Source organism: Ostrea edulis, chromosome 2 (genome assembly GCF_947568905.1).
Source record: "Ostrea edulis chromosome 2, xbOstEdul1.1, whole genome shotgun sequence".
Lineage (NCBI taxonomy): Eukaryota > Metazoa > Mollusca > Bivalvia > Ostreida > Ostreidae > Ostrea > Ostrea edulis.
Genome location: NC_079165.1, coordinates 1,622,303 through 1,637,500, shown reverse-complemented (window position 1 = coordinate 1,637,500; position 15,198 = coordinate 1,622,303). Strand labels below are relative to the sequence as shown.

Sequence of the window (15,198 nt, the reverse complement as noted above, 5' to 3'; positions counted from 1 at the left end):
TTTCAGAAGTCTTCATCGACAAAAATGTAGATCATTATCTAGTAACCCAGATCGTGTATATCATATCAAGTTCATAAAACGCCACAAAGTCAATAGACATTCCACGTTTCCTCATGTTCTCATAAAAATGACAAATCTAAGTATATATTGCTTCAGAAGATATAAAGCACACACTTGCCTACCTCTCAAACTTGCATATTTGATACACGTGTGTCCATCCAAACCTTGATATAAAGATGGCACCTAGGCAAACGTGTTCTCCATATTTTCACAGCAAAATATATATTGTATGTAAAACTCAAGGAAAAACGTGTGCCATTTTCTTATGAAACACTAAATTTGCTCCAATCTGCGACAAGCTCGTGGCTTGAAACACTTTATTGTCACTATACAATTTATCAAAGGCTTTATCTTGAAATAAATTTTTACTAGGTTTCATGGTTTTAAGTCTATTTTGAAATTGGAGTGAAAATGGGGATCACATGAGTTCCTTTCTTATATACATATGTACCTCGTCCTAAGATAACGCTCCATATGTGCATATATTATCTTCAATTATGAAACACTTTGGTCATGAAGCCAAATTACTCTTTCGTCCTCCGATTAAAAAGTAGTTCTCATAATGTCTTATTTTACGAAAATTGTTCAGTATAGTCCTAATTGTAAACTGACGTGACGTCATAATTGAATTGAAGTGGTTCCCTGGTTGCCGTGCGTGCTTTTGTGGCTCCCCATAGAGTCTAGTAAAAAATAGCAAAATACGCATAGGTGATATTGTTCTTTAATGGCTACATTCCTTGGCAAGTTTTGGATTTTTATTATAGAGCGTTCATTCAGTTTCATAGAGATATTCATGCATTTACAACGACCAAGATTTAGAATCATTTACAGATATTTAAACCGTGATTCGCCCTGAAACCATACTCGCTATATATGTAACTCATATCCAAAGTCTTGATCTACGTGTAACTACATGTATACCTTTTGACGGAGAATAATTGTAGAAGAGATTCTGGTATGTGAGAATGCTCTGAAACCAGTAACTCCTTGAACTGAACAATTCATTGTTTTCTCTTGTGCTTACGAAACAGTTGTAGCAAGAAATCCTAGCGTTTCTCCACAATGCACCTGCAGCAATTGACTGAATTTACAAGTAATTACGTGTAAGCTGTTGTAAAGTATTTTGTCAGCGCTTCATTATTTGAAAACGATCACTTAAGTTAATGAGTTTTAAACAATCCATTCTATTTGCACTATTACGTAATTATCCCCCATTAAAATGGGACTTGAACATTCATTTGAGCACATTTTAATCGCCTTTACCCAAGGATGATTTGTTACAAGTGTGGTTAAAATTTGTCAAGTGGTTTATAAGAAGACAATTAGACTGTGAAAAGTGTATGCCCGACAGATAACAAGACAGATACCTATACCTATACAGATACCTGCTCAGGTAAGCAATAAAGCTCAGGTGAGTTTAAATATTTTCCGCGGTACGGAGAATAGCGGAAAATGATTGTCTTATAGGTTCGGAAATAAATTGTCCAATGAAATTTAGTTTAACAAGTCACGTGGTGACTATTGGTTTGAGCAGTGCTCGAATAGCACGGGATATCAGTTCCAGCCCGTCTTCTGGAGAAGACATACGAAATTTTACATGCAAAAAATTAAAAACATTAGATCTTATTTTATTAATGTGTTATGTATAAACAGTGTTATATGATGCAAAGTCCTTGCATAATACGACGATGGTGTAATGTTAAAGTGCAGACTGCCCAGTAGGGGCCCTGCTACAATAGTCCTGCATTATGTTGAGACGGCGCGCTTTTATCATGGTATGGGACACAGGTTTCCAGAATGAATTTTTCTAGTTTTTTATTTCTGGTTTTCCTCGCGGTCACGTCGTCGATTATTCATAACATTTTGTAACATCATTCTTGCATTTATACAATGTCATTGTAAATATGTTGTATTTCACACAATAAATTTTCGGCTTCCCTCTGTACTCCATGGGCTAGTCGGCAAATATATATTTGCTTGTTATTTTGATGAATAGAAAAGATATATATGTATTAGACTTGACAAAGCTTCGTGCTTTACATAGCAACAGCGTCGAAATTGCAAATCCTGCGAATTTCGACTAGCCCTGAGGTGCCTTGTAACGGTTTTGGGATAAAACATTTACAAGTCAAATTGAATATAAAACAATAGTACCGCTAACGGTACAACATACGACCGTCGGACGGTGAAATTCAACCTGTAGGCACATTTTGCACTCCGAATTGATATCACATTAGCTGCAATAATGTAGCCCTATCCATTTTTTTTTTAAATTCTGACGTTTTCGGGATAGGGCTACAATTCCATAGGATCTCCGTAATGGTGCAAAATAATTTTATGAATAACCGATAATAAATTCTGTGTATTAGTCCCAAATGTTGTTTACACCAAAAGGAGTACCAACTTTGTGCTCGGGCATGTCTAATAAAGGTGTTTTTCATTAAATACAATGTACAGCATGCAAAATTCTTCGTCTGCTCCGCCATGCTTGTTATCGCGAGATCTCGTAGGTGGATCTAATGAAAAACCTAAACATTGACAATCAGCACGAAAATGTAGTTACTTGAGCCACTTCGACAAAGAAAGGAAAATCATATTGTTGCAGAAAGAATTTACACTCTGCTGTTCGGTTTTTAACTTGATATTAAATTCAAACCTTTTCAATACCGACGAAATAGCTTTCGCCTCCATACTTGTCCATTGATGTAAATGCTACCTTATATAGCATATGCAAATGACTTGACAATCGGAAGTTTATACTTCAGTACATCAAACATGGCGCACAAATATGAATCGAGAAATTGGAATTTATCGAAATTGTTGAAAACGGTAGAATAGAGCCTCACAAATCTTAAGTTGCAGGTTGTAAATTTATATATTGACTAAGAAACATAGAATATCATTTTATTTACGTAAAGAAAGTCAGGAAATGTTTAGAATGAGCGCAAATGTTGCGGGAGTGAATCACTCCCGCATTTGCACCATTACGGAGATCCTAAGGAGTTGTAGCCCTCTCCCTAAAAAAAAATAAAAATCAGAGAGGGTTACATTATTGCAGCTAATATCACATATATTCTAAATAGAAAAGCCTAAATAAAGTACATGTAGGTCATGATGCACAAATCTATCTGACGTGAACTGATTATGTATTTCTCTGAGAGGAAAGTTGCAAAATCTGTATCCATGATGAGAAAAAGTGAAGGAAACTTTTTTGACATACTTTTAGTGCTAAATCAGGTCACGGTTCCCCAATCAAGTTGCAATATGAACTGACTATGTATTTCTCTCAGAGGGAGATTGTGACATAATTTCAGGGCAATACCTGTAATGGCTGTATCCATGATAAAACAATCCGGAAAACTGTTTGACCTACTTTTAGCCCTACAGTAGGTTATGGTGCACCAATCCAGCTGAAATGCAAACTGAACTTGTATTCCTCAGAGGTAACTAAATTTTAGACCAATATCTGTATCTTTAATGACAAAAAAGTCCGGAAAACTGTTTGACATACTTTTAGCCCTAAAGCAGATCACAGACAGACTATGCTTGACCTTTAATGAACTTTTTAAAAATCTAATTAAGAAAAATGCATTTGGTGTTACACTCACTTCCTAAGGTTTAATTCATAGTAACATTAAAAAATATCAAGGTTAAATGCATCGAATATTGTGATGAATTACTAAACAATTCAACAAGTCTTACCCTTGGTCGACTAACCCATTTAAGACGCGGTGTACATGCATGTCGAAGGATTCGGGTTAATTGCTTTACTAAGTCTTCTAAAACTATCCATGTTAGATATGCATTATATAATATAGCTGTACCGTTAAAATCATAAATTCCAATCCAGTTATTCAGAAATATTTCTGCCAGCTACATTGGAAAATAATGCAGGAAAGAGATTAAAATAAACCATTAAACAAGTCACCAACATCGCCGTTCATGCATGTTCTCTTCACAGCCAAGCTATTAACAATTGTATAGAATCTTCGAGGGGATAATATTGCTTTATAGCTAACATTTTGGAGATCCAATCATAACTCGTTAATTTGGACATCAACTAAAACTGTATAGTATAAAAGCCTATAAGGAAATGTTTGGTTACAAATGTATATGTTAAGGTCATACTAATGTAACGTATAGATCATTTAAATTATTCTTCCTTTAATTCATTTTGATCACTAATAACTTCTCTCATATAGAAAAAGAAGCATTCAATCTGTCTTACTTGACCGGTTGTGGTAGCTCAGTGGTAGAGCGTTCGTGGGTGACTTCAGTTCGTATCCGAATTAGTAGGGTAAATCTTCCAATGTTGACCTTTTTACGCCATTGTAGGCCTATAATACTCCAACCAATCATATCCATCGTTTTAAAATTGACTCGTGTGCAGTATCATTACAAGACCGACATATCGCTACCACACTAACCCTCGTAGAAGGCAGGGCTATGAGTTGAAACTCTCTTTGTTCGGTTGCAACTCGGATAGCCCGAGTTTGCTCTCGGTTAAGAACCAAACTCCCCACCCCGAAGGTCGTGAGTTCTAGCCCTGCTCGTGCTTTGGTCGGATCAAACTTAAAACGTAAAATATAAGTCGCGATTCCTCCTTCGCCAAACACTCGACATTTATAGGTAAGAATAACGGGTCTATCGGATATGACCTTAAACATCACGACAGGTGTCCTCACTGCTGCGGCCGTAAGATATATTCAGTGTTCGTATGATAAAAAGGACATTATATAATTATCAGTAACCCACATGTTCTTTTTCTAAATTTTGTATCTTGTATAGGATTCCTGAGATTGATCATTGTTTCGTTGTCTTATTCATGTTACCACAGAAATGTCAGAAATTCAGAGTCGCGGGAAACAGAACGGAATACTGTTTAGATTATAACGCCGAGATATTCGCTGTGGTATTTTCCAAGCTTTGCGCCAAATTTCCGTGCTCTACTTTGTTTAAATATTGTTTAGACAATTATACACTATTTACTAAATTAACAATTCTCAACATTTATTAATTCATCCGAGTGCAACAATGTCCGTTGAAATGGTTTATCATCGCCTGACAAAGTGCAATATAAATGTTGAAATTCAGTTCAAGTCATAATACGGAACATGAAAAATACACAACATAAAACGAAAATGCGGTCCTGATTTTCGAAAAAAGAGTAGGCTCACTGGGGGCCTTCAGGGAAACACTCACAACCAAACATAATATTTCAGTTATTTAACCGCCGAAAACGGCAGCAATGTTGCCAAAACGCGGTAAAACCGTAATCAATCAATCAACGGTACATGGAGTAATCAAATATATACACATAAAACAATAGTTCTAATATTTAAATACATAGGAGAACAAACGTAATTGATTATAAATAATAACAACTCTTACAGTTTTTGAATTATGCGATACTATTTATTTAGCAGATATGATTCCCCTATAATATGGTTTTGAACAGTATTTTTATGTAAACAAATTCTTTACGAATACGACAGAGATCTTTACATTCAAGAATATAGTGACATTAATCCCAAAATAAATTATAATCAAATATAGTAGAAAAGACGGTCTTTTCTACAGATATCAACCATTCCGCAAAAGAACCTCAACAGCCGGGTCCCGGAAACGGTGCGTTCTGATTTCCGGAAGTGGGACAAAGTGACGGTTAAGGAGGAATAAAATGTATATCAGTTTCTGGTTCACAGTAACGATCACACTGAGTTAATGAACTGAACACACCACACGGAGTAATGGTATCTATTTGTTAGAATTCTTTTTACAGCAGTGTATATTTTTAAGTTTAAGGCAATTCTAAGTAAAGCAGACAGATCTGATACTCTATAAAACTCAGTTGAGTGGAACCACTTGGAAAAGCATGGAAAATAACGTCACATTGTTTACATTTTTTCTTTCATAAAATATACATAATTTATCAAAGAATTAGTTTTCGCCGAGTCATATGGATAGAACAAAATGAAAAATAAGATAGAAAATACTCCCTTTGCCAAGTTTTGAAACATTTATTATAAAATAAAAAGAATGCTTATTAACTTATTCAGGAATATGAAACAAAGTATGCTGTGCAAGACTGGAGATTAATTTCTCAATTTGATTACATGTGTATGTAATGATGAATCAGAAATATTAGATAATGTACGCCATATGTGCATGTAATATTTCTTCATTTATGAGCCATGTGAGTCATGACGTCACAGTACTATAGGATTAAACATTCTTTTTGAAGAATTTATCGATGTGTAAACTCCGGACATTTTACTCACAAACTGAATAAAAGTGCGAAGCACTTTTATGTTAAGTTTGTTAGTAAAATGTCCGGAGTTTACACATCGATAAATTCTTCAAAAATAATGTTTGATTCTTATAATTCCAATTCATTCACTTTATTAACAATTGCAAAAATTTGAATATGTTCCCCGCACTATGTTATTTGTTTTCAGGCGTGTATGAATACATCGCGTTTTCGGATTTATTGATGTATAAACTCTTGTTCAGCTTTATTTTTGTCCAATCAAAACAATTGTAATAAATAACATTGGAATTATTCTACGATAAAATGGGGTCGGGAAACTTGTATTACAAGGGACTATGTATTCAGTGGAATCAACAGCGTAGTAAATTATTATTTTATTCCCTCAAGTGAAAGTAATGACTTTCCATTCGAACAAAATTACAGCAATTTTTCTTTTTTCAAAACTGTGGAAATTAGTCATAACTGACAAAACAAAAACCAAGATACTTTAATGGATGATAGTTTGAACTTACCACCCCTCTTGGGGCCACTTCAAACACCCTATTCCTAATCTTCTTACATGTAGATCTCACCCCGAATCTTCTTTATGGAAACAAAATTGAAAAAAAGTTTCCTTTTTTCTTTTATGATCCGATGTCCCTTCTTTATTTGATATCATTAAGTGCCTTATTACATAAGAATTGTTTTATTAAAACTTTCAAAGAACTCTAAGCGTAAATATATAACATACATAGCGATCAATGTGCAGTCATATATCATCTAAAGAAATTAGGTCAACCTTATATAGGGCTCACGGCAGGTGTGACCGCTCGACAGGGGATGCTTACTCCCCCTAGGCACCTGATCCCACCTCTGGTATATCTAGGGGTCCGTGTTTGCCCAACTCTCTAATTTGTATTGCTTATAGGAGTTATGAGATTGATCACTGTTATCTTCACTTTTCATCTTATATAATTTGCTAGTGTTTATTAATTCTGATATGCACACAGACAGAAATTTGTTCATATATAGTGATCATATTGCAAATTAGGACCTAATTCGTAATGGATCACAAGAACATACGAGCTATGTCTGGTTTGATAGAATGTCAAGGTCCTTTGGTATGAAAACCGTGTGACCTTGAACTAAACTTGACTTTTCAAAGAACCACAACACCAACTTGTCTGTGTGTCAGAAGAATTTATATTCTATAGTGTTTGCAATTAGAATGCCACAAATCAGCGCATCCAATGAATATTATGAAGAACCCATCCTTAATCCTAAGTTTACGATGTAGCTTGTCTAACAACCCGAGTTCCATTATTTGGAATACTAAAAGCTTGTTTGATAAAACATTCATAAACATGATTTGTTGTAAAAATCCATATGTGCCAGCTTTCTATTAATTTTCAAAATATTGCATCTGAAAACTCGCACCTGTAACTTGTTTCAGAACTCTTTCACAAGCCGAGAAGAGATTTGATTACTTATATCTTGATATTTATTTTTTTCCCAATTTAAACATATTTTATTGAGAAACTCAACAAGATTGGGCAACAGGCAGAGCCCATGTAGGCCCTCTCCCAAATACAAAGGTCAAGTACAAAGGTATGATATAAAGGTATAAAAAGGATTTTTTGAAGATTTAACAATATTGTAATGAGGTTTACATGAAAATAGTTAATAAGAGTTTTGTTGAATTTTGCTATGAATTGATTTTTTATAGATCAACATGTTCTACACATACACACATACTTACATAACCCTCCACCTACAGTCACACACATACATATAATATAGATCAATACTAACTCTCCACCTACAGTCACACACATACATATAATATAGATCAATACTAACTCTCCACCTACATTCACACACATACATATAATATAGATCAATACTAACCCTCCACCTACAGTCACACACATACATATATACATATAATATAGATCAATACTAACTCTCCACCTACAGTCACACACATACATATGATATAGATCAATACTAACCCTCCACCTACAGTCACACACATACATATGATATAGATCAACACTAACATAGATATTTAACTATGGCATATGGATGTTTAAAAGAACTACTGGTTTATAAAAGAATCAAACACAAACATATACTGAAAATTTTATTTGTTGATGCAAATTATCTCAAAGTTATTTAGATGTGAAAATTTGACTATTCTAAGTTCATGGTCGTGAAGTCGTCAGTATATGCTCTTTTGTGAATTGTAAAGTCAATAGATGAATAAAAGATGGTATAACTTCAACCACAGAGTTGGAAACCCACACTAAGTGATAATGTTGATGTAATCTTTGCTATGATGATGATACGTGTCATATCTATAACCGCATTATCTAAACAAAGTTAGGGTATATTGTTGTTACCCTGGTCCGTGTGTCACACTTTATTCCTCCTCAAAATCCTCTTTTATTTTAAGCAGTAACCAATTAATCTTTAGAATATGATATATGGTGTCATGTAGATGTGCAATAAAGTTTCGGAAGTTTCGAGTTTACCCTGGATGCAAAATGGGGGTTAAACATCGATGTGTTTTTTTTTACCCCCCCCCCCCCCCCCCCCAAACACTACATGGTTCTCAGAACTCATATATTTTACGCAATGGCTAAATCATCTTTTGGAAGATGATTGTTGGTGTCCTGCAGATTTCCAATAAGGTTTTGGAATTTTCCTTTTCACCCTAGGGGCCAAATAGGAATCGAAAAAAGACGTGTTTTCTATATTAAAAAACTAGTTCCCGGAACTTCTCTTACATTTCATGCAGTAACAAAGCCATCTTTTGAGAGAAGATTGGTGGTGTCCTTTAGATGTGCAATAAGTTTTTGGAATGTTCTTTTTCACCATGAGGGGCAAACGGGGTGAAAAAACGACGAACATAAACCTGGTGCTCAGTGCATTGTATCATGTGCAACAAAAATATAATTATTTGATTATAGGGTTGGCATTTCAACCAGTTTAAAGATGATAGAAATTTTTTAAAAAAATGATGGGAGTTGGGATGACCCCGGGACACTTGCCCAGCAGAATACTCAATGCATCTTGACATATGCAGCAAGGATACATATGGTATAGGGCATGCTATTTGATATTTTTGCTAGTTACACAAGTACAACGGAGTGTGACCGGTCGACAGGGGATGCTTACTCCTCCTAGACACCTGATCCCACTTCTGGTATATCCAGGGGTACGTGATTGCTCAACTCTTAACTGTGTATTCCTTATAGGAGTTATGAGATTGATCACTGTTCGTTATCTTCACCTTTCATACATGTATAAAGGCAAATACTTGCGTGCGGGTATTACTGTCTTATGACAGCATTTAGTAATTACATTGTACTATGTTGAAAACAATCTTTATTACGCATTATAACAGCTACTAGTATCCATTGTTGAACGTACATGTTAACCTTTTCAGGACTACCACCCGAGAAAAAACAGATGTACAGCGACGCTAAGACGACCATATCGTACGCCATCTCCGGGGACTCGGTGACTATCAATGTGGGGCTTGTTGGTGTACCTGGTAGCAGACAATTTACCTTCAAGTTAGGAGAGCCGTACGACTCGGCCGACTTGGATGGCTCTCCAATGAAGGTATGAGTTAGACCATTTCCCCATTTATTCTAATTTGTCTAACCGATGTCGTGCCTTATTTCCAAAAACAAAAACCCACCTAAAACGAGATGGTTGGTACAGCAATTACATGTATTCTCGAGAAATGCCGCAATTGTCACAAGGCCCCGACTGTGTCACTCCCTATCTGTGGGTCCCTTGTCACAACTGTTATTGCAAGAAAAAGCTTTCCCATTTTTGCGTTGGTGAATTTGTAGAACCAGGTCTTCAATTGATGTCACCACTCTATGAGAGAAATATTCTTGAAATGGTGTAAAGCATCAACAGTGTCAACCAAATGAATGACCAATATTAAAGTGTTTAAATGGTTTACATAATGTATGGCTAACACTGTGGAATGTTGTTATATGACTTTCAGAGTCTTGTCAATTTAGAGGGCGACAAACTTATAGAGAAACATACCAACAACAACCTGCAAGGAGCAGAAATGAACATCCAGCGATGGATAGATGGACAGACGATGATGGTGGTAAGTAGTGGTCAGATTACCGACACCAGCCTCCGGGAGTGGACCATCATCGTGTATATCTGTTTTGTACCATAGTTTAGCATGCTTTATTTTGTTAAAAGTGTGGGTTATCTGTACATAACCAACACTATTATATGGGGTAGCTACTACATATCCTACCTTACTAAATCTCATTCTACCAAAGCTCTTCCAATGGATACCTGCATGTGGCATTCCGCAATTCCACGAGTTTAGGTCAGCTGAGTGTTTCATGTGATGTATTGTGATCTACTAGTATATTTACCTGTTGCATTGCGTTGTTTGTCACATAACATTTTCAGTTTCTCGAAAACGTTTGGTATGAGACATCGATTTATTAGGTAAGTAGTTGTTACTCCATATAATATTATATAGGGTAAGTGACTTGTACCATAGTTTACTACTATTCATTATATTTTGTTATATGATAACTTTCGGAAGCGTAATCGCATGTTTACAATATGGTGTCATTTTTTTTTTGTCTTTACGTTTACATTACACTTTGTACACCATATTTTCCCATTTAAATGGCTTTCTATCACCAAAAAATGTAAAAGCATTAATAATTTTTAAAAAAAACTTTACTTGAAATGCATATAAATGTTTAGACCGGATCAGGTTTTGATATTTTTATTTCACATTTACCCATTTTCCGACTTCTAGTACCGGTATCTGCTTCAAAGAATTGAAATCAAATACAATTAAAATTCTAAGAACCCATATTTGTGCATTTTTCTGTTTAAAGATTCAGCAGAATATTTAATTGATGATGGTTGTTACTCTTTTAAAAATCCTATTTGATATTCTTCATTGTAATACATATTTTGACTAAACTGGCTGAAAAACATTTACATGTCTATACAATAAAAAAAAATCGGTGAAACATAAGCGGAAAAAAGTAAGAATTGTATGGCACGAAACCATAAAAGAAACACGACAAGTCTGATTGGCCGCCGCTGTTCACTCTGTTCGCAAAACAAGTTTATATCTCGAATGCGTTCTTATTACATGACTGGGCCTTTTATAAAAAATCTTTATAAATGATACCCGTATTTCTACTTACACGTGTTTCGAGACTTGTTCGCATACATGGATTAGAATATGAAAATAAAAAGTCTTTGGGACGAAACCATTGACGATATTACCTTGTCTCAAGCTTCAAATGAGATTGAGTGCGAATATTTATTTGGAGAACTTAATCTGAGTCAGTTATCCGTGTTTGATATGGGAGGGCAATTTTAATCTAGAGGGACTTCATACAGTGGACAGTGATGTTGTTTTTTCGAGTTTGTGGGCGGGGTTTGAAGAAAAGTGTGGGTTATGTACAGATAAGCCACACTTTTTACAAAAGAAAGCATTCCAAACTATGTTACAAGAGGAATAAACATTTCGTGGTTTATTGTCCCTTTCCCCAGTTATGCCCCATAATTGATAAGAAGGGACAGAACTTTGTAAAAAAAAAAAGTGTATCGGTCACAAAATTTACCCAAGCCACCTTACTTTTACAGAGATAAATTTACATTCACTGAATCGTTTCTTTTAAAGTTCTTTGTTCTTTTGAAATTGACATTGCTTTCATCTTACGCAATGCAATTAATACAAATTTGTTGCAAACTAGTTCGATCCGGTTGTTTTTTTTTTGGTTACCATTGTCCACGTAATTATTACCAAATATGGAGCGTTACCACGGTCAAAGGGTGTATTGGCTGTTCCGTATAAAGAATACATAAAAATATGAATATAATCAATAAAATGTCTTTCTTTGTTACGCGGGTTATGATTTTTTTCTAAAATGCTAGTTATCTTCACCACCTAATAAAACAACAAAGAAAGCATACTATTGTTTAAAAGACACAAGACTGGCACAGTAAGTAGCTCAACGATAACTCCACATGTGACTTCTAATATATCTAAACACTACAAGTCCCAGGATATTTGTGAATTATTTAGACGGGCTGTAATACCATTACTTTGTTGTTGATTGAAAGATTGTATTTGATCCCAGTCTTCATAAATTTCTAACGTTGACCCACCCTAGCACCAGGGGCACACTCCAATTTAAAGGAAATTATAAACAATACTATATTTTAACAAGGATGGGCATGATGTCGAACTTTTTCCTCAATTATAATCTCTTTTTATTTTGTAATTTTCTTTATTCAGCCTACTCATTGCCTCAGATCTTTGAAACAGTCCCTATTCTACTAAGTTATGTACACATTATCCCTCATGTACCTCACAAATCCGCTCCCCACACGGTTTATTTACCGTGACCCACAGAAAACCACAGACAACTGCCGCTCCCTCCGTGACTTTATCTGTATGTATTACGTATATACTTTCGTGTATGTTATGAACATGGGTCAAATGGACTGGTATAAGTGACGTAGAGTTTGTGATTTCTCAAATATTTCACGGGTATCCCCCCCCCCCCCTATTTTACGCAACAATCAAATATAACATATTTCTATATAAAATAGCTTTGTAGGGGAAAAAAATCGCATGTTTGGAACACATGTTTAGTTGTAGATGAAATTGTATACATTCCCTGTAAAATCCTATGCAGATTAGAACAAATATGTATTAAAAAGGACCCAATGGCATGATATGTTTGATTTTATTTCCCGCAAACTAAACGGGGAATATCTTAAACATATCACAATTGTTAAACATAATGTATTAAACGAGATAAATTTTGAAGAAAAAAATTATGTTTAAATGTTTTACCCCCAATTCCAAAAATAAACATATCTAGAAATAAAAGAACCAGTAGTCTCTGTTGAGGCTGTAGCTCTATTGGTCAGAAATGGAGAAAGAAATAATAACACCAAAAAAAAATCGATACACCGAGTACAAAGTCCTCTAAAACCGAGAAAAGGAGTAGCATTTTGGTTATTCGAGATATAGAATACATGTGTGGTTTATTAAATGTATATTTACGTACAGTGTATTTTTAATTTATATGACATGTCAGTTAAGCAAAGCGAATAGAGGTCCCAATCTGATTAAAATAAGACCCGCTGATCTGCTCACGTAGATCGCTACACTAATATAGCGATCTACGTGAGTAGATCAACGGATCTGATTTTAACAGATTGGTAGAGGTCCATGGAGCACAATCTTTACCTGAGCAGTTGTATTTCCCACACAAAACTTTAAACCCTCAGTTTGGCTTCATCCTGACTTCGAAGAGAAACTTGAATCCACACTACATGAAGACGTTTGCGTTTTGATTTGACAAGTCCTTGCCTTGTGGTTCTTCTGAAGATAATTTTAAGAAAGTAGCTATGTATACCTTTGTTAATGAGAGTTCATGTATATTAAATCTGACATGTACCTATCTGACTTTTCAAAAAATCTCACGTTGTGATCCTGGTAGTCATAGAGTGAACTCGCTGATACTTAAATGAAGGATGCTTTTGTGCAAATTGATGTTTAGCTTTTCTGGTTCAGTGGTTCTTGTGAAGATTTTGTTTGGTTTTTGTTGTTCTTATTTCTACCTTTTTATCCAGTCAATAGTATTTCCACACGGGAAGGGCACGGCTTTGATTGATTGTCCCAATGTTTTGAAGAATAATGTAAAACAAAAGTGACAATGTAACAAAGAGACGGCGGACAGACACATGTTAATCAGAGAAGCTCTGAGTCAGTCTGTGGTTCAGATTATCCAAACTGATTACTACTATTCAAGGTAGTCTGTATCAATACAAAGCTTTAACAAAATAAAAACTTCGGTAATACATATTTTGTTTGTTAATTTGATGAATATATTTTAGCAACAGCTGAGTCATATTGTTCATTGAAATGAAAATTCGAGACGTCTCAGTGAAATAGATAATGGGTGAATTTATTGTTACACATACAATTGTTCATCAGACTGGAAACAGAGAGAGAGAGAGAGAGAGAGAGAGAGAGAGAGAGAGAGAGAGAGAGAGAGAGTTATTACCTTATAGCAGGTTTTTCCACGGGTCTAAAATTTGGCGATTTACTGGCTTAAAGGTATGCTAATAATTTTGGCAGAGTCTTCCACATTTGCATTTTATTGAACATAAACTGTATAATATTATGTGTTAACGGCAAACTAACACCTCAATGTAATGACAAACGGGATTACTTAAGCTTCTACATCATTAACATTGCAATATACCATTATCACCTTCACATGTTGTTTATGTTTCTCAACTGATTCGATACACTCGAGCGAGCAATTTCTGCGAATGATCAAGTTTTTAATCGAGGCAGGTTAATGACAAATAAATTTTATTATATGGGGTTTCAACAGTCTTGTTTAAAGTCAGCATTTTGCAAATTGTTAGGTATTTATAGCGTTCTAATTTACAAATACAACCTGTCATTGGGTCAAATGCCGCCAGAAGTGTTTCATATCGTTAGGCCGATTTTAACAACGGATTACTCCGTTTACCAGAACAAGATATCGGGTTCACGGCGGTGTGAACGATCAACCGGAGATGCGTACTCCTCATAGGCACCTGACCCCACCTCTGGTGTATCCAGGAGTCCGTGTTTGCCCAACTCATATGTTTCTTTCTTTACAGGAATTATGAGGTTAATCACTGTATGTATTATCGTCACTTTTCCACCTAGCTCAAGGTCGTATCAGTGAAGAATCTATATCGTACCAACGCCTACCGTGGCCCGGTACCTCAACATTTAAGGTCAGATCGGAAAAACTCGTGACATTCGCTTCTAATACTGGGTGTTTGGAGAAGGA

The 15,198-nt window shown here is 35.3% G+C and overlaps 1 protein-coding gene across 2 annotated transcripts in view; it reads left to right on the top strand.

The window, feature by feature from the left end:
- Window positions 1–15,198, top strand: part of LOC125680317 (fatty acid-binding protein 5-like) — a 42,462-nt gene that overhangs the window by 8,226 nt on the left and 19,038 nt on the right. For both annotated transcript variants that reach the window (XM_056157263.1, XM_048919799.2), the window contains exons 2-3: window positions 9,762–9,940; window positions 10,338–10,448. In XM_056157263.1, the coding sequence (XP_056013238.1) occupies window positions 9,762–9,940; window positions 10,338–10,448 (290 nt within the window). The remainder of the gene's footprint in view (window positions 1–9,761; window positions 9,941–10,337; window positions 10,449–15,198) is intronic.